Source organism: Mobula birostris, chromosome 16 (genome assembly GCF_030028105.1).
Source record: "Mobula birostris isolate sMobBir1 chromosome 16, sMobBir1.hap1, whole genome shotgun sequence".
Taxonomy (NCBI): Eukaryota; Metazoa; Chordata; class Chondrichthyes; order Myliobatiformes; family Myliobatidae; genus Mobula; species Mobula birostris.
The window spans coordinates 30,426,227-30,445,451 of record NC_092385.1 but is presented as its reverse complement, the minus strand read 5'-3'; the positions used below and the strand labels follow the sequence as shown (position 1 = coordinate 30,445,451).

Genomic DNA, 19,225 nt, shown 5'->3' with positions numbered 1-19,225 from the left:
GTTAGGTAGACTCTTGAAGTTTAAGGAAAATCATTATGAAGAAACAGCAATATATTTCCAAGTCAGAATGGTGTAAATACTTAACCACAAGTAGGGTAGAACCATATAAGAATACCTTCTTTAATGTCATTGATAGTAAACTAGATGCACTTTTAGAGCAATCTGGTAGTTTTATCCCATTACTAAAGCTAGCTTCTTTATTCTAGATTAATTATTTTAACCACTGTGATTTTGGTTGTATGACTCTCATGGATCTGAATCATTTGTCCAGAGTTATGGATTTATCAGAAAGTTAACCACTATGCCACCAATCACAATGATGCTCCTGGAGCAAAGAATAGAGAAATTTATTTCCAAAATTGTGTCACTAGAATAAGAAACTAATTTAGCAGCAACATCTGCAGAGTAAACACTTCTTCCATTTGTACCTTCGGGCACTTTTCTTAGAAACTCGCTGAAACTGTTTTGATGACTGTAGAATTTCATCTCCCAAATACTCACACTGCTGGAGTTCTGCATGCCTTTGAGCCAGTAGTTTCATTGATTTTTCTGAAGCAGTTTCTATTAAATCATTTACCTGATTGAAAAAGTTTTAAAGTTAGTTATTGTGAAAGATATTCTTTGATAAGAGAGATAATTACCACTCTGGATTTAAGATACATGAATGTATAAAATCTGATCTAATATCAGTTTGCATAATTGTATGGCTTTATGCAAAATAAAAATAATGCATTTGGAAAAATTGAATGCTTACCTGTGCTTGAAGCTTTCCTATTGTTAAAAAGGAATGTCGTCTGTTTTGAACCATATCTTTTTTCTTTTTCTTGAATATTTTTAAATATGGCCTTTTGTTTGTGTTGACTACCTAAAATGAAATGAGTATGAATTTATCATTAGGAGATGAAAAAATGTTTGTAAACCTCATGTTCTATGTTAATAGAAATTATTCAAACCTTTTGCTGATCAGCAGAGAGGCTTGTAACAGACACTCGACGGGACGTGCGACGTGATCTTACAATTAGATTGTTGCCAATAATACTTGCTGTTTCGGCCTCCACAACATCCACATCAACCTGGATTCTTGCTGCAAAGAAAGTTACCTCAGATTCATACATCTCTAGTAAATTTCCGTGGTCCATTGATCAATGCAAATTATTTTTCAATTTGTCGAAGGAAGTTAGGTTAAAGATTTCAGAAACTTGCTCAAGAGGGCCTCGAAGGCAGAAAAAAGGGGTTGAGAGGGAAATGGCGGAGCAGACTTGATGGACTGAATGGCCTAGTTCTGCTCCTATGTCTTATGGTCTTAAGATACGTGGAGGCCATCTGTATAGTAGCTTTTCACCTAATAAATTTAATGAGAACTATTAACTTAAAAACTAGATCATAATCAAATTTTGGGAGTTTGTAAGAAGTATGCAACTCCTATACAACTATTTTATTCAGTATTTTGGGGGTGATGTCACGGGTGCAAGTTAGATTTGCAAGGTAAGTTGTAAGTTTTAGATCTGTGCAATAGAATACAGAACATACAACTTGTGAAAAATAAATTCATTGCATAATAAACATTGGAAATTCAGAACTCTCCCCCCCCCCCCCAAGAGTTTGAAGTGCATATTAATAATGTCTTTCATGACTTATTTCATGGAGCAAAACATTCAAATTAATTTACATGGACATTTATGACATTGATCTACATGAAGGGATGCTGGAAGCTTGCCCTAAAACTTGATTGTTATGTTAGGTTTTAAACTACCATAAGGAAGACAAAGAGACCAGAGCAGAAGGGAAAGTTTAAGAGTTCCAGAACTTGAAGTCTTGGGTGGCAATGGTGGTGTGTGTAGTTAGTTGGAAGATGGCAATAGACTAGAATTGGAAGAATACAAAAAAACATTGAGTATTCTAGGGCTGGAAGAGATCACTTTAGGGTAAGGATGAAATCTTGGAAGGATTTGAAAGAAAATAACTATGCAAATAGTGCAAATCTTTCATTGACCTGACGGAAGATTTGTAAAGGACACTTACCAGGATGTACACATGATGACTGGATCTCTGATTACCTTTGCTAAATAAATTTTTATGGTGGAGCATTGCAAGTTTTCATTGGCTAACAATATCATAGGCATGATGCAAAAGATCTTGTTGGGTTAGGATGGCAAGGAATATGAAGCAAAGGTAAATGGAGTTTAAAAGCACATAATCTAATTAAATGGCTGAAAAGAGTTGAGAGGGCTAGTCCTTTCTCCCTTAGCAATAGTAGGCAAAAAGTCTACAGGTTTGAACTAAGTGGAAATGTAGGTCATTCTAGGAAATCCTTTAACTGGAGGATGACTTGAAGGTGAGGGCATTAATGTCATGTGTTTCCTTATATTGTAAATCTGCATTTTATCTTAAATATTTTTATGCAATTCCCAATTGATTTAAAATGCTGACTTGCTCTTAGTTTAGATGTGCAATAAAAGAAATGCTTTTTATGAAAGTCATTCTGGAACCATGCAGATTGCTGAACTGATATGCATTAAACTGCAATTTTTCAATGCTTAAAATTTGCTACAGGAAAGACATTGAACGTTTAGATAACTAATGAGTATATTTCAGTAATGTGAGAAACTTCTTTCAACAGAGTTTAAATAGTGGCTTTAAAGTCACGTGTGAACTATTAGCCTACAGCAAAACAGATTTCCCAGTGTGCAAGTCTGGCATCTGGTGGCATCAATGCTGAACTGCAGATTGCAGAATACACTGATTTGAATTTTTTCAGTCGAGTTCTGAAGAGAAGAGGATTAATGATACAAGATAAAGAAGTTAATAAACTCTGTTGTCATTCTTGTGGATACAAGTTCATAATGAATACAAAAGAAGGTCCATGATATGATTTAAACAGTGTGCTAAAGTGGTACTCAAAAATCAAAGGCAATCATGAATGCAGTGCCATCAGACTTGTTGGTGGAATTTCAGAATACTTTGCCTTTTAAATGTGAATGGTACATGCACAGTGAGTCTTTAACTAAATCTTTAAAATGAACTTACTCTTATTTTGCAAAATTGTGACCCCACAAGGCAAAACAAAGCATGTCTCAGTGCCATTTTAGTGTTTCTCTCTGAACCAAAGCCACTTTGGTATTTAGCTACATAATACCACAGCTCCAAGGTACAAAACTGACTAAAGACAGCAGTTAACTGAGAATTTCAACCTTTTTACTGAAAGTCCAGCAGGTATGAACCTGCCCCAGGCTTGTATTAATATATTTCTGTTGTTCAAGTGTGTAAACAAATTAGTTCCTCTTTTTAATCGTTGGTTTTTCTGTAAACCTGAATACAAACCTGATTTTTGTAGTTTAGCTTTGAATGTTGCAAATATTTTATTTTCATCAATATTTGCCAGTTGTTTGGCCCATGTTGTGGAAGGTTTGTTGTCTATGGATCTGAATAAGAATGAATCAGTATTCTGGAGGTGATTTGGTGTTTTATTCTCCAGGAATTTCTGCGGAGAGTCAGCATTCTTGCTAGTTCTCAGAAAACGATAACATTTTACTGGAAGTCGTGGGATGTTCCTGGTTCCCGAAATATCATTTCTGCAATTTCTTTCAAGTTTCTTGTCAAGATTCTTTAACCGTTTGTGTTGGTAGTGATGTGTCACAAACCTTCTTAATGTTTTTCTCACTTTACTAATGAGACCTTTTTTCTTGCCTTCACTGTATTCTGAGCCATCCTCTGTGTATAATTCATCTTCTCGAATCAAAGTTGGAGCCTTGACTAGACTGGTAGATGTGTCTCTATGCCACCTGCACAAGATAGTGATAATAAATAGGAGTCACCTCCCAACATTTCTAAATATTGTCGCTTTCATTATTTTCAATGAGGTATTTCTATTAATTTAAGTTAATTATCATTGTTTGCACTTAACCAGCTAATTATTGAACTTTCACTTTCAATGCACAGTTTACCTACTATTTCTATGATACTTTAGGATTTTTATCTCACTCAAGAAAATCTGCAGAGGTGTTTATATTTTAATTGCCTTTTTAAAAATAATAGATAGTGAGAATCTAAGCAGCAAATTGGTGAGTGAAGTAAATAATTTGGAAATGCTTGGCTCTCCGGAGGCCCACATTTAAATCTCAGTTATGATTGTTATTTAAAATTGTTAGTAATGCTTATTCAAATTTTAATAATTACATTGAGTAGAATATTTTATCATTACTGTATTCAATGAGACGCTCTGGCACCCTACATCTTTATAATCGTCCTTGATTACGCTCTACGTCATGCTACTAAGGATCATGGCAAGCTTGGTTTTACTATAAAGCCAGGATGAACCAAAAGGGTCAGACTAGTTATGCTCACAGATCTCGATTTTGCAGATGACATAGTTCTGCTCTCTGACCAGATGGAGGAAGCACAGCAGCTACTGACAAAAGTGGAAATTGAGTGCAATAAAGTTGGACTTCACCTAAACGCTAGAAAGACAGAGTACATGGCGTTTAACTGCAACAAAGGTACTCTCAAGACCGTAAAGAATGATACCATTAAGAAAGTCATTGACTACAAGTACCCCGGGTCAAGAATGATGAGTTCTGAGAAGGAGATAAAGATATGGAAGGCACTGGCGTAGAGGGCTATGAACGACATGAAGGAAATCTGGAAGTCAAACCTGACCAGAGGTCTTAAAAAGAGGATCTTCATAGCTGTCATAGAGTCCATTCTCACGTACGGATGCGAGACGTGGACACTCACCAAGGCTATGCGAAAGTCTCTAGGTGGTTGCTATACACAAATACTCCGGATGGCTCTTGACGTGAGTTGGCAACAGCACATGACAAACGTCGAGCTCTGTGACGACCTACCGATGCTCACTACTAAAATCGAGGCAAGAAGACTGCAACTAGCAGGGCACTATTAACACCGCCCCGAGCTACCTGCCAGCCTATTCGTCGTATGGGAGCCCAAGCATGGGAGGATGAGTCCTGGGCGCCCTCCCAAGACTATGGTCAACACGCTCCTAGAAGATAGCGGCGCAGCTAATGTAGATGAGCTGAACACACTGATGAGGGGGAGGGAGGTGGAGAGTCCGTCATCGTGCCTGACACTGATCCCCTAGGCCTGAGTCGACGCAGTAGTAGTAGTAGTAGTAGTAGTAGCAGCTGTACTCAAGGGGAAAATTGTTAGTCTGCTCATGATCAGTAGGGTTACGTCTTGGACTCTGTCTGACCATGGTATAAAAGGTGTGACGGAATGGAGAATTTAACAAGGAAGATTTAGTAATAAATAGCTTGAACAAATTATAAGTGGATTGGAAACTCTGCTTTCCTATACAGTTGGAAGTAATGATCGGCCAAATACAGTTCTCTTTTAAAACTAAACAGAATACCAGTCAACCCATAAATTCAGTTTAAAACTCAGATGATTAGTTATATTTGTATTGGTGTATTTTAATGAACGGTTATTAATAATGATTCATTACATAATATTTCTAATTGGGGCTTGAGGAAGTTGGTTCTCAGATTTCATGAAACCGTATGAAATATGAGTGCAAAATTTTAAGGTAATATTTTTTGGAGGGAATTTTATCTAAAACATTGCCTTCCAGGCATTTTATTTCTTCCTCAATTTTAAAGTTTCATGAAGATTTTGTATAGAAAACTAGGCCTTTTCTTAAACAAACCAATCAAAACTCATTAATTTAGGAAGTGTCATTCTTTTTGGTTTAAAGATGTAAAATATTGATAATTTCCTTTTAAATGTAGACGTACTGTAGGTTTGTAGATTAATTGAAACAATCAGGGACAAAATTAACAACCCTTGGTTGTGAATGGATTTGTTAAATGCAAATCATGTAACTAATTTGAAGCAAATTTATAATGAGGTAACAGAAATGGTTGATGAAGGAAAAACAGTTTATATTCATTCAAAATGTCTTTGATGAGGTGCCACCTTATTGGCTTGTCATTAATTCTAAACCCATGGAATAAAAAAGTTTGTACCATTTGTCTGGAAAATTAGAATATAGAGAGTAATAGTGAAAAGTTGCCTTTTGGATCAAAACAGTGAAGTCCTTAAAGTTGGTACCATGACCACTGATTTTCTTTTTTATACACACACACACACACACACACACACACACACACTCTTACACACATATACATGTGTGTGTGTGTACATATGTATATATGTACGAGGATCAATTTCCAAATCTGTGGATGATACATAACTTGGAGATATAGTGAATTGTGAGGAGGACGGTTATCAGTTTCAAGGTTTATAGATGGGTTGCTGGAAAAGCAGATATGAACAAATAAAGTTTAATGCTGGAAAGTTCTTATGATGCAGCCATAAAGTTATAGAGCACAGAATCAAGCCCTTTGGCCCAATTCATCAATGCAACAGTTCTGCCTACCTATGCTGCTTCCATTAGTCTGCATTCAGCCCATATCCCTTTTCTCCTTCCCCATGCAGGTACCTGACTAAATTCCTTTTAAACATTCACATCCTTTTGGCAGCTCATTCCATACATCCACCAGTCTCTGAAAAAATTGACATTCATCTCTCCTTTCAATTTCCAGTTTTAGATTTCCCCAAACTTGGAAAAAGACTCTGGCCATCTTTCCTATTTTTGACACTTGCAATTTTATAAACCTCTGAGGTCACCCACAGCCTCTTACATTCTATTAAGAATAAGTCCAATTTATCCTAGTTCTCTATGAATAGAGCCCTCCGGTTTAAGCTATTCTGCATTATTTCTAATGTTACCACATTGTTCCTTGAAGGTGGCAACCAGAACTATAGACAATACTTTGAGACCTGATCAATATTTTGCGCTGCTTCAACACAACATCTCAACTCTAGTAATCATAAATATGCAATTGCCAAAGCTCTTATGATTTATAAGTGTGATGATTGGGAAGTGGAGTGTGAAGAGGCAACATAGACAGTTCTAAAAAGTGTACATGACAGACAGAACTGGAGGGGAAGGCTGTATTTGTGCATTGTTTGTTGAAAGTGGTTATAAAGCCACATGGGATCCTTAGCAGCATGGAGGACAATAGCAAGGAAATCATGATGAATATTTATAAAAAAAACTGGTTCTGCTACATCTGGAATATTCCCTTTAGTTGCAGGAACTACACTATAAGAAGATATAAAGACATTGACATATGTGTGAAAGGGGGTTGAAACTAATTTTAAACAGTTCCAAATAGTTATTTGTGCAAACTTGAGAAGCTGGAGTTGGTTTGGAAACAGGAGGTCGCAAGGATTTATTTAAAATCATTATATAGATCAACAGAAAGATACTATTTGTATCAGTGTCATTGCCAACAGTAAGATTAAGGTGATTGATAAAACAACCAATAAAGATGAGGAAAATTATTTTATACAACAATATTAATTTCTGGAATGCACTTTGAGCATGGTATCCTGAATGTCTCCCTTTAAGTTCCCACGAACTGTTGGGCACAGTGGTATTTTAAAGAGAATTGGATGAATCCAGGCTATTTCTGGGTTACAGATAGGTTCAGTTTTTACACACATCCATGTCAATTTTGTCCAAAAGTAAGAAAATACACAAAAAGCACTTGATACAGAAACCATATCTCCAATGAATGCTGTTGATGAGAGCCGATTAACATTGATTTATTGTCTTCCCCTGACTAGATACAATGCTACAGAATCAAGCTGTCCTACGCTCAATGGCTGGTTTTGATGTATCAGTTTTTGTCACATCGTTCAATAGGAATTGTTGCACAAGTATAAATAGAAGTGACTGCTAGTCAATTTCCAAAGCAACGCTCTTAAGTGGCCTCCCACAGTGAAACTGGCAGCTTGTTCTTAAAAGTCAATGGTGTGTGATTATTTCAGGGAAATTGCATGTAAACAGGACTTTATCCTAGATCAGCTCTTATTTGAATTTATTAATATTTATGGCAGCTCATTAGTATGTACGGATGTCCATTACTCATGTGTTTGTAATCCAGGTGGGGGGATACAGTGTGGGTATAGGGACTTTGTCTAAAAGGAAAACATTTGGAAGATATGGGGAGAATGTAGTGGAATAGGAAGAGTTGGATTGTTTTGTATTACAACAAGTAGAGATCAAGTACTCCCCATCGTTGCTGTGACCACACAATTCTGAATATATTAGCAGAATTATAGCATACATTTCTAAATATTATGTTTCAAACTGGCAATTACAAAGATTGATTCTGCTAAAAGATTAAACAATAGCTACTTTCTCATATGTTATGGACAGAAGTTCAGTTATAACTTACTAAATATATCAAGATTGTGGCTGATCTTAGCAGCAGTAAGGGACTGATTTCAAAAATTATAGAACTGAATTCAGATTTATGCAGCAGCATTTCCAATACGGTGGATTATTTTAGTGCATTGTGATATTTTATTAAAAAAGGAAGTTATAAGATAAATCATTTAGTTCTAAAAACTAAAAAAGTAAGACAGGATATAGTTCACAATAATATGAAAATATGATAAATATTCACAAAAATACACAAGTGCATTGTATATAAAGTTACAATGAAGTTTGATGCTAATTAAGGTTAAGCTGAAGTAGCAAAGTAGATAATGGTACAGGTGCATATTAAAACTAAAATATTTCTGATCAGTTTTACCAGCACAGCAGTAATAGGACTTTTCAAAACTTAACCATTATTATTGGCTGGATACTTACCTTATAATTCCATTATCTCTGTGTTGAAGTGCTTCTGTTTTTCCTTTAGCTAGATCTTCACTGTAGTCTAGATTTTGATCATAAACTTGTTGAGAAGGAAAGCAACTTATGTGATTTTTATGCATAGTTGTCATGCAGCTAATGGAGTTCAGCCATAAACTGAAGCAAAGCTTTTTGCGTTTGATGATAAACCCTTTGAGAAATGGATAAATACTTAAGTCGTTACTGTGTTCTTGCGTAAGTTTCTCAGCAGTCATTTATGGAATGTCAGATTTATTCGCTGGCATTTGTGAAGTGCATCATTAGCATGACTGCTGGATGGCAGTAAGACTAGGCAGATGAGAAGTCAGACACAACTTTGTGAAATTCCGTAAGGTACTGCAAGTAAAACAATTGATACAGAAGGCAGACCGACTGTTAAAGATATTTCACCTTCTCGGGAACAGAAAATGGCCAAAACAATGCAGTAGAATTTGTGATGATGGTTCACCAAAATATTTCATTTTATATATTCAAATACATAGTATGTAGATTTGCGTAACTTGGTTTACACTGTTGACTAACTTCTATCAGTTAGAAATTCAATAAGTGAAAAGCTGCAATTTGAGTTAATGATGTGATCTTACTGTCAAAACAACTCACATTAACTCTTTATTTAGACTCTTTAAAATTAGCTGCTATTGAAGTATTAACATGATAATATTTGAGTAATAGATTCTTGCCAAATGCAATTTAAAATAAAAATTAAGAATAGGTGCCTTATCATCAAACTGCTTTCTAGTATCCATAATCTTTATACCAGTTCCTCTCATATCATATATGCCACCAAATTCTTAAAATGGCATCATTTTTGATGATCTAAGACCGTAGAAGCTACAGATTGATTAATCAAATACTCCTGAAACTTCTGCACAATGAAAACAGTAAGTTTTAGAAAAACTCAACAGTTCAGGCAGCATCTGTGGAAAGAGAAACAGAGTTATTGTTCCAATGGGACAATCGTCCATATTAAAGCATTAATTCAGTTGCTTTTTTCCACGGAGGTTTTCTGACTTGCTGAATGCAGGATTTAGATTTTTATTTGACCTCTCATTGAGGGCTGTTCTTAATATGCTATAAATTAATGCATTTCATTCTAAAAGAATATTAAAAATTGCGGGGAGCAGTGCAACAAATAGTTTTTAGCTTAGTTCAACCAAGATAAAGTCAATTATGTTCACATGCTCAGTGCAGCCTTCATTAGTCATTGGAGACACAAGAGACTGCATGGGCAACAACAAACAAAATGCTGGAGGAACTCAGCTTGTCTGGCAATATCTGCAGGGAACCGGAGAGTCAATATTTGAAGTCAAATCACTTCATCTATACTGTTATACTTAGTCTACTAGCAAGGGGAAGTGTCTATCTGCCCTTTGGATTTCAACAGTCATGTCAAGTCCCCTGTATAATCAAAGGGCCAGAATGCAATTCTGTGGAGTCTGGTAGTTATGTCAATTTTTCATCATTCTGAATTTTCATCCACTTGCTACTGTGCTTGGCCTTTGACTCAAAGGAAAAAACTTGTTCCGACAAGGACAAAGCAACAAAGTCCTTTAGAGATTTGACATGTACTGCAATTTTACAAGCAGAAGCTGGTTGTGAACCTGAGGTAGATACCTTAATTGCAATCTTCCATTCTGCAATATAATTGCAACTGGTGGATGTTTTCAAAAAGAGAGAGACCATCATATAACATTTATTGCTGGTGTTTGAACCCCATTAATTTGTGACACCATCGTAAGTACAGTAAAATTCCAATAATCTGGCAATTGGACTTTGGTAATTGTAGATTGGCAGATTTTCCTGGCTATTACACCAAAACCTTTTAAAAATGTCACGTACTATTATAATACATTTTCCATAAGCCCAGTAAGTTTAAGGAAGTATGAGAAATGAGACACCAACGTGATTCAAGAGAGCATGGGGGATGGAGCTGCCTGAATATAAAATAGCGTAGGAAATGGGGAAGGTGTGAGCTTCAGGGGTCCAGTGATCCAGCTGCCAAACTGCAAGGATTTTGGAACAGTCAGGGAGTTGATTAGTTTTACTGTATCTAGTTGTCCAACAGCACTCTAGCATTTAAAAACAAAAACTACATTTTCAGCACCATTGCAAATTCTGAGACAGCTGAATATTTAAGGGCAATTAATTTACATTTTGCACACTATAGGGTAGTGGCATAAAATATTGTTTCTGGTTATTTTTGCTTAAAATATGATATATCCCTATTTTCCTTCAAATTATGCCTTGTGATAACCCTATTTCAACATGCAAATAACCGCTGTTCAATATTAACCTGATAATATAGCCATCCCTCCTCAGATTGTTATTGACCTTAAGTGCGATTTTAGTGACTAAGAAAAGCCTATCAAATAGATCTTACTCTTGATATAACCACTGATTATCAAGGGGATTCAGTGATTGGTAGAACTAGGCCAATGATATTTTAACCATTTTTCTGGACTGCTCTTTCTTCAAATATAGGGAGGGAGGGAACGTCGACTCAGACCATGAGAGGCCTGCGTTGGGCATTTTCATGCCTTACAAGGTGCAGATTGGAAGACTGTGTGGAGCGCCACTCCTCACACAGACACTAGAGCAATGTATGGTTAAGTGCCTCGCTCAAGGACACAGACACGCTGCCACAGCTGAGGCTCGAACTAGCGACCTTCAGATCACTAGACGAACGCCTTAATCACTTGGCCACGTGCCCAACACAAATATAACTTCAAATATAACTTCCAACCAAAGCTAGGGATTCATGGAATTCTGTCATGTAGACTATGTTGGTTATAGTATTAAAATACTTAAAACTCCTTGTGCAATCTGTAAACCCAGAAAGCAACCAAGTACATACAGTACAAAATCTATGCTGAATGAATCTCGATATATTATTATCAATGTTTTTCTGGGATTGGGGCTATGTTCTTTCTAGATGTCAGTTCTGTTTGAAGTCCCTTCCATTCCATGCATTGTTCTTTCTAAATCGAAATAAAATGTGCTTTTAGGCATTTATTTATGTTTAACTAGAATCAAGTCACCACTCTAAATAGAATTCTGCTATACAGCTCTGGGAAGTCTTAGCTTGCAAAGAAATCCAAGATTACATTCATCTGATTATATTCTGTTACAAATAAAATATAATATAATTTTGATTTCTATTTTTTCTATTTTCTTCTTTAGTAATAACTCTATCTCCTTTTCCCACCTTTGATATTAAGATATAAATTCTATGGTTGCCTGGAGACATCCTCAAAGGTAGCTATAATTTTAGACAGTGCATAGTACCTTTTTAGAAATTATAATTAAACATAAGTTATAGTGCCTCTGTCAACATATGTTTTTTAAAGAAGTTGGAATTTCACCAAAGGTTTGATCTTGGAGATTGATTAGTTTGCCTAATGTATCATTCTAATATATAGTGTATCATCTCAAACTCTTCTTCACCCTGAACTTACACCCTGCTAAATGCTCAAGGTAATAATTAATAAATATTTATGTTTTTTTCTATCTTGACACATTTGATTACATCCTCAAATATCTTTTAAATGTCCTTTGTCCATCTGATTTTAACACTTCCCTTTATGTAACTGTGGAGTATTATATTTTACAAGTGATCATTTAGTTTCATAATTACACTTTGCTTCCCAACTGTTGTGTCATTTCCCTCCATATTCTTCCTTGACACCCTGTTCCAGGTGGTCATTTATTTTGTGTCTCCTTCATTTCTTATGTATTGATTTTTGGGTCTTTATTCATCTTTGATATCTAATTTCTGTCCAATCTGATCTCAATACCACTTTCAATGTCTTAAATTTTAACTTGCTCTTTCATACAATTTTTTGCCAATGATTTTCACTTTATTTTTGTAGTCTACATTTTAGCCATTTTCTCTCTTATTAATCTAGTCTTTTCTGTACTTACAGCCTCTTCAGTTATTTCCAGAAAATACTGAATTTATTCTCCTTACTTTTGTTCCCCTAGTTTTACTTACCATGACTATACTAGTTCATTTTCTGATAATAAATATAATTGTGGATCCTCCTTGCTTAGGTGTCATATATTGTTGTTCGAAACAAATAATTTCACCCCTTACCTGACTCTTATGTGCATTATCTTTAGGGATTATCAAATATTTTTATAATTGTGCTTTGGTGTTTTTTTTTACCTCCAAGAGGACCACAACCTTGTCATGGTTTGGAGGCTTACATGCCTCAGTGACCTGGAGAGCTATGCTGGCTGGAGCCAGTTGGCTCTTGGTAGGGTCACCCATGCCAAACAGATCAAAGAGTAGAGGAAAGACTAAGAGTGGTCCACCAATCCTCTAGGTTTGCAGGTTCAGCTCAGGGCTAACAACCTTGACTGGCCAAAAAAAATGTTATGGAAACAGCAATGAAGAATCCTATATCCATGTGCAACAGTATGGACAGGCAGAAATGGAGAGCCTCTACTGCTGCTAGCGGCGTGATGAGCAGTAAGTAAGTTTGGTGTTTTACTATGAAGGTAGCCTTACTCTAAATGGATTTGATTCTTGATTATTTTTCTAACTTTTGATGGGTATCCAGTCTTTTTATACTGCTGCTCTACCACTAATATGTACATTTACTTCAACCCCATTTTCTCTATGATTTATTTCCGTATAATTCAGCCAAAAACATCCAAGGTTTGCTATTGGTCTCAGCATGATAGAGGAAGGGATAAGAAAGATTAGGGACAACTCCAGATTCTTCAAGTAACTTTGTTTATAGATGGTTGTTAGCCAAGGATAAAATCAAATGGACTGTGACGGCTCTCAGTCAGTTGATCAACAAATGTTCCGCAGTCAATCCAGGAGAATGGTCGAGTATTGATCAAGCTTTGGAAATGTGTACCAGCTTGGGGTAAGTTTATTGTGCAGCGTGTGGAGGAATTAGCTAAATGGGAAATGGTATGAGAGATGGTTGAGGAAGTGTTGAAAGGTGAGGTGACTACAGGAAGAGTAGTATTTAGTTATGCTGCAGTTTGATTTATTTTCAATAGAAATTTGTTATTACCCGAGATTCATTTTTTCAACAGCAGATGGCAGTAAAGACTGGCAGTATCTTAAAATATTGTCACAGTAATATATTACACATCATAAGTTATCAACAATTACAATTCCTGAAAAGATTATACTAGTTATAATTTCTGGCTTGCACTTTATCTAATAATTGTGTAAGTGGGATTACCAAGTGTTTGGTATTACTGTAATGCCACTTCTTGTTAGGCATCATGTTGACTGAATTTCTTATTTGATGGGAATTGTTGTAAATGTTTCTGTTGTGGGTTTTATTAACATATAGTTCAAAGAATTATTATATCATGTTAAATGAAAAGATTTTTGAAAGTTTGCTCAGGGAGAAGGGAAAGAAGAGAACTGCAAGATACGATCTCCTCAGTAACTTTTAATTCCTTGGCCCTGACTGTCTCATTTTCACCATGGATATGCAGACCCTATACACCTCTATTCCCCATCAAGAAAGCTTTAAAGCTCTCTGCTTCTTTCTCAATGAAAGAACCAACCAATTCCCCTCCTCCACCATCATCCTCCGTCTGGCAGAACAGGTCCTCAATCTCAACAATTTTTCCTTCAGCTCCTCGCACTTTCTCCAGACTCGAGGGGTAGCCATGGGCCCCAGCAGTGCCTGCCTCTTCATTGGTTACACACAATAGTACATGCTCAAAGCCTTTCCCAGTGATACTCCCCAACTTTTCCTCTGTTTCCTTGCTGACTGCATCAGTGCTGCTTCACGCACCCATGCTGAGCTCATCAAATTTATCAACTTTGCCTCTAACTTTCACCTTGCTCTTAAATTCACTTGGTCTATTTTTGACACCTCCATCTCTCGATTTCTCTTTCTCCAGCTCTGGAGACAAACTGTTGACCAACATCTTTTCTAAACCTACTGATTCCAATGGGAGTCTTGACAATATCTCTTCCCACCCTCTCTCCTTTAAAATGATATTCTCATTTCTCAGTTTTTTTTGTGTCCGCTGCATCCATTCCCACTATGTGGATTTCCATTCTTCGAAGAATGGGGTTTCCTTCCTCTGCCACTGCTACTACCCTCACCCGCGTCTCCTCCATTTCCTGAACAACAGCGCTCAACCCCCCCTTCCTGCTGCACTAACAGTGATAGTTCCTCTTGTCCTTACCTACCATCCAACACATCATCCTCCACAAATTAAAATTAACAGAGCACCCACCTGCCAATGGTCCACAAAAAAGAAAACACCAAAAACCTGAAGGAATCTCAAACAAGAGAATATCTGCAGATGCTGGAAATCCAAGCAACACACACAAAATTCTGGAGGAACTCAGCAGGTCAGGCAGCATCTATGAAAAGAGAAAAGTCGACGTTTTGGGCTAAGACCCTTCAGCGGAACTGGAGAAAAAAACCTGAGGACTCGGAGTTAAAAGGTGGGGGGGCGGTGGAAGGGAGAAACACAAAGTGATAGGTGAAACTGGGGGGTGAGAGGTGGAGTAAAGAGCTGGGAGGTTGATTGGTGAAAGAGATACAGGGTTGGAGAAGGGGGAATCTAGTAGGAGAGGATGGAAGTCCATGGAAGAAAGAAAAGGGGGAGGAGCACCAGGGGGAGGGAATGGGCAGACAAGGATAAGGTGAAAGAGGGAAAAGGGGATGGGGAATGGTGGAGGGGGTGGGGGCAATTACCGGAAGTTTGAGAAATCGATGTTCATGCCATCAGGTTGGAGGTTACCCAGGCAGTTCCTCCAACCTAAATGTGGCCTCATCACAGCAGTAGAGGAGGCCATGGATAGATATGTTGGAATGGGAATGGGAGGTGGAATTAAAATGAGTGGCTACTGGGAGATCCTGTTTTTTTTCTGGCAGGCAGAGCATAGGTGCTTGGCGAAGCGATCTTCCAATCTGCATCGGGTCTCATCAATATACAGAAGGCCACACTGGGAGCACCGAGCACAGTATATGACCCCAACGGACTCACAGGTGAAGTGTCGCTTCAACTGGAAGGACTGTTTGGGGCCCTGAATGATAGTGAGGGAGGAGGTGTAGGGGAAGGTGTAGCACTTGTTTGGCTTGCAAGGATAAGTGCCAGGAGGGTGATCAGTGGTGAGGGACGAATGGACAGGGGAGTTGCATAGGGAGAGATCCCTGCGGAAAGCAGAAACTGGGGAGGGAGGGAAAGATGTGCTTGGTGTTGAGATCCATTTGGAAACGGCAGAAGTTTCGGAGAATTATGTGCTGGTTAGTGAGGCTGGTGGGGTGGTAGGTGAGGACAAGATGAAATCTGTCTCTGGTAGGGTGGCAGGAGGATGGGGTGAGAGCAGACGTGTGAAATGGAAGAGCTGTGGTTGAGGACAACATTGGTAGAGGAAGGGAAGCCCCTTTCTTTGAAAAAGGAGGACATCTCCTTTGTTCAGGATTGAAAAGCCTCATCCTGAGAGCAGATGCGGCGGAGACGGAGGAATTGAGAGAAGGGGATGGTGTTTTTACAAGTAACAGAGTGGCAAGAGGTATAGTCCAGGTAGCTGTGAGAGTCCATGGGTTTATAAAAGTCATCAGTAGATAAGCTGTCTCCAGTGATAGAGACGGAGAGATTGGAAATGGACCAGGTAAATTTGAGGGTAGGGTGGAAGTTGGAGTCAAAGTTGATGAAGTAGCAGGAAGTAGCACCAATACAGTCTTCAATGTAGTGTAGGGAAAGTGTGGGATGGTCAACAGTGTAGGCTTGGAACATGGACTGTTCCATGTAGCCGACAAAAAGGCAAACATAGCTGGAACCCATGCGAGTGCTCATGGCTACACCTTTTGTTTGAACAAGTGGGAGAAGCCAAAGGTGAAATTATTAAGAGTGAGGACAAGTTCCGCTAGGTGGAGGAGAGTGGTGGTGGTGGTGGGGAACTGATTGGGTCTAGTGTCCAGAAAGAAGCAGAGAGCTTTGAGGACTTCCCTGTAGGGGATGGAGGTGTATAGGGACTGGACATCCTCGGATGATAACGTGGTTAATTGGATCAGCAAACTTGTGGATGACACCAAGACTGGGGTGTAGTGGACAGCGAATAAGACTATCATGGCTTGCAGTGGGAACTGGGCCAGCTGGAAAAATGGCAGATGGAATTTAATGCAGACAAATGCGTAGCGTTGAGACTGAAGGAAGCTAATATAAAGTACAGTCCAATAATTGTTATATCTCAGAATAAGGGAAATATCTTTTCATCTGCAAATGAGGAGAACAGCTGTACAAACTCTGTCCTTCAATAAAGAGTGACCACCGTCCTAACACCCCCGACCTGTGGCCAAAGGCTCCGATCCAGCAACTGACTGTCTCTGTTAAGAGCCAGCGATGACCCCTCCACATTCACCTCGATGCTTTAATCTTCCTCGCTGATTCAAGATGGAGTCGTTCATGACCACGCACCCCATCTCTGGTCTTTTCCATGGGTCAGCTTGTGTTCTCGGATCTTTTCACCCCCCCCCCACCCCCATCTCTGACCTCCAGTGACAGCTTTCCGGACACAACACGATGTGGATCCTCCAACAGTTTCCGTAACACAAACAAATAAAAAAGAACAAGCAGAAGATGTAGAAAGATTTGCTATCTGAAAGATGTCACCTGGGGAATCGTTCACTGGTACCATCTTGAATGGAAGACCGGCACCTAGTTCATGCTGACCCATTTGAACTGGCTACTCCCATTGACCTGTACCCTCACCATAGCCCTCCATACCCCTACCATCCATATACCTATCCAAACTTCTCTTAGATGTTGAAATTGAGCTCACATGCACCACTTACACTGGCAGCTCTTTCCACACTCTCATGACCTTCTGAATGAAGAAGTTTCCCTGGTGTTCCTCTTAAACTTCTTACCTTTCACCCTTAACCCGTGATCTCCCATTGTTGTCCCACCCAACCTCGGTGGAAAAATCCTGCTTGAATTTACACTATCCATACCCCTGATAATTATGTATAGCATGATCAAATCTCCTCTCAATCTTCTTTGTTCCAAGGAATGAAGTCCTAACCTTTTCAATCTTTCCATATAACTCAGGTCCTCTAGACCCGACAACATCCTTGTAAATTTTCTCTGTACTCCTTCAACCTTACTTACATCTTTCCTGTAGGTAGGTGAATAAAACTGCACACTATACTCCAAATTAAGCCTTACCAATGTCTTCTGGAACTTCAACATAACAACTCATCTGTTGTACTCGGTACTTTGATTTATGAAGGCCAATGTGTCAAAAGCTTTCTTTCCAACCCCATCAACCTGTGACACCGCTTTCATTGAATTATGAACCTGTATTCCCGGATCCCTTTGTTCTACCGCACTCCTCAGTGCCCTCCTGTTCATTGAGTAAGACATACCCTGGTTGGCCCTACCAAATTTCAACACCTTCCACCCGTCTGCATTAAATTCCATCTGTCATTTTTCCAGCTGATCCAATTCCCACTGCAAGCCAAGAAAGTCTTATTTGCTGTCCATTACACCCCAGTCTTTGTGTCATCCACAAAATTGCTGATCCAATCAAACACATTATCATCCAGATCGTGATATAGACAACAAATAACAACGACCCAGCACTGATCCCTCTGGCACACCACTAGTCACAGGCTTTCAGCTGGAGAAGCAATCATCTACTACCTCTCTCTGGCTTCTCCCACAAAGTCAATCTCTAATCCAATTTACTACTTCATCTTGAATGCCAAGCAATTGAACCTTCTTGACTAACCTCGAATGTGGGACATTGTAGATGCCTTGCTAAATTCCATGTAGACAACTTCAACTGCCTTACATTCATCTACTTTCCCGGTAACTTTCTCAAAAAACTCTCTAAGATTAGTTCGACATGACCTACCAACCACAAAGCCATATTGACTATCAGTCCAGGTCTGTCCAAGTACTCATATATATGGTCGCTTAGAATACCTTCCAAAAACTTACCCACTACTGATGTCAGGCTCACTGGCCTGTTATTTCCTGGTTTCTTTTAGAGCCATTCTTATACAGTGGAATAGCTTTGGCTATCCTGCTAATCTCCAGTACCTCACCTGTCTCTAAGGATGATATAAATATCTCTGCTAGGGCCCCAGAAATTTCCACACTTGCCCCCTGCAGGGTCCAAGAGACCACTTTGTCAGTCCCTGGGGATTTAATATACCTCAAGATGGCAAACTCCTTCTCCTCTGTAATCTGTATAGAGTCCATGAAGTTGATGCCATTTTGTCTTATTTCTGTAGACTCTGAGTCCACCTCCTGAGTAAATACAGATGCAAAAAATCCATTTCAGATCTCCCCCATCTCCTCTGGTGGCACCAGTATCAGTTTTTAATAAGGTGACACAAGGGACTGCAGCTTCTGGAGTAGCAAATAGTCTGCCGGAGGAACTCAGCAGTGTTGATAGCATCTATAGGGGGTGGGGAGTGTGTCAGAATTGTTGATGTTTCAGTCTGTAACCTTCTATCAGGATGCAATCAGTCTGATGTGGGTTTCTTTCCTCTT

General features: G+C 38.5%; 2 protein-coding genes across 2 annotated transcripts in view; one reads left to right on the top strand and one right to left on the bottom strand.

Annotated features, from left to right (window-relative positions):
- thoc7 (THO complex 7) overlaps nucleotides 1-19,225 on the top strand; it is a 52,432-nt gene that overhangs the window by 32,130 nt on the left and 1,077 nt on the right. The window lies entirely within an intron of this gene.
- Nucleotides 386-17,620, bottom strand: LOC140211292 (putative uncharacterized protein C3orf49). The gene is made up of 6 exons (XM_072281004.1): nucleotides 17,593-17,620; nucleotides 8,684-8,768; nucleotides 3,322-3,782; nucleotides 954-1,084; nucleotides 755-865; nucleotides 386-577 (listed from the first exon to the last, which is right to left on the bottom strand). Exons 1-6 carry the CDS (start codon nucleotides 17,618-17,620, stop codon nucleotides 386-388), a joined length of 1,008 nt encoding a protein of 335 aa, XP_072137105.1.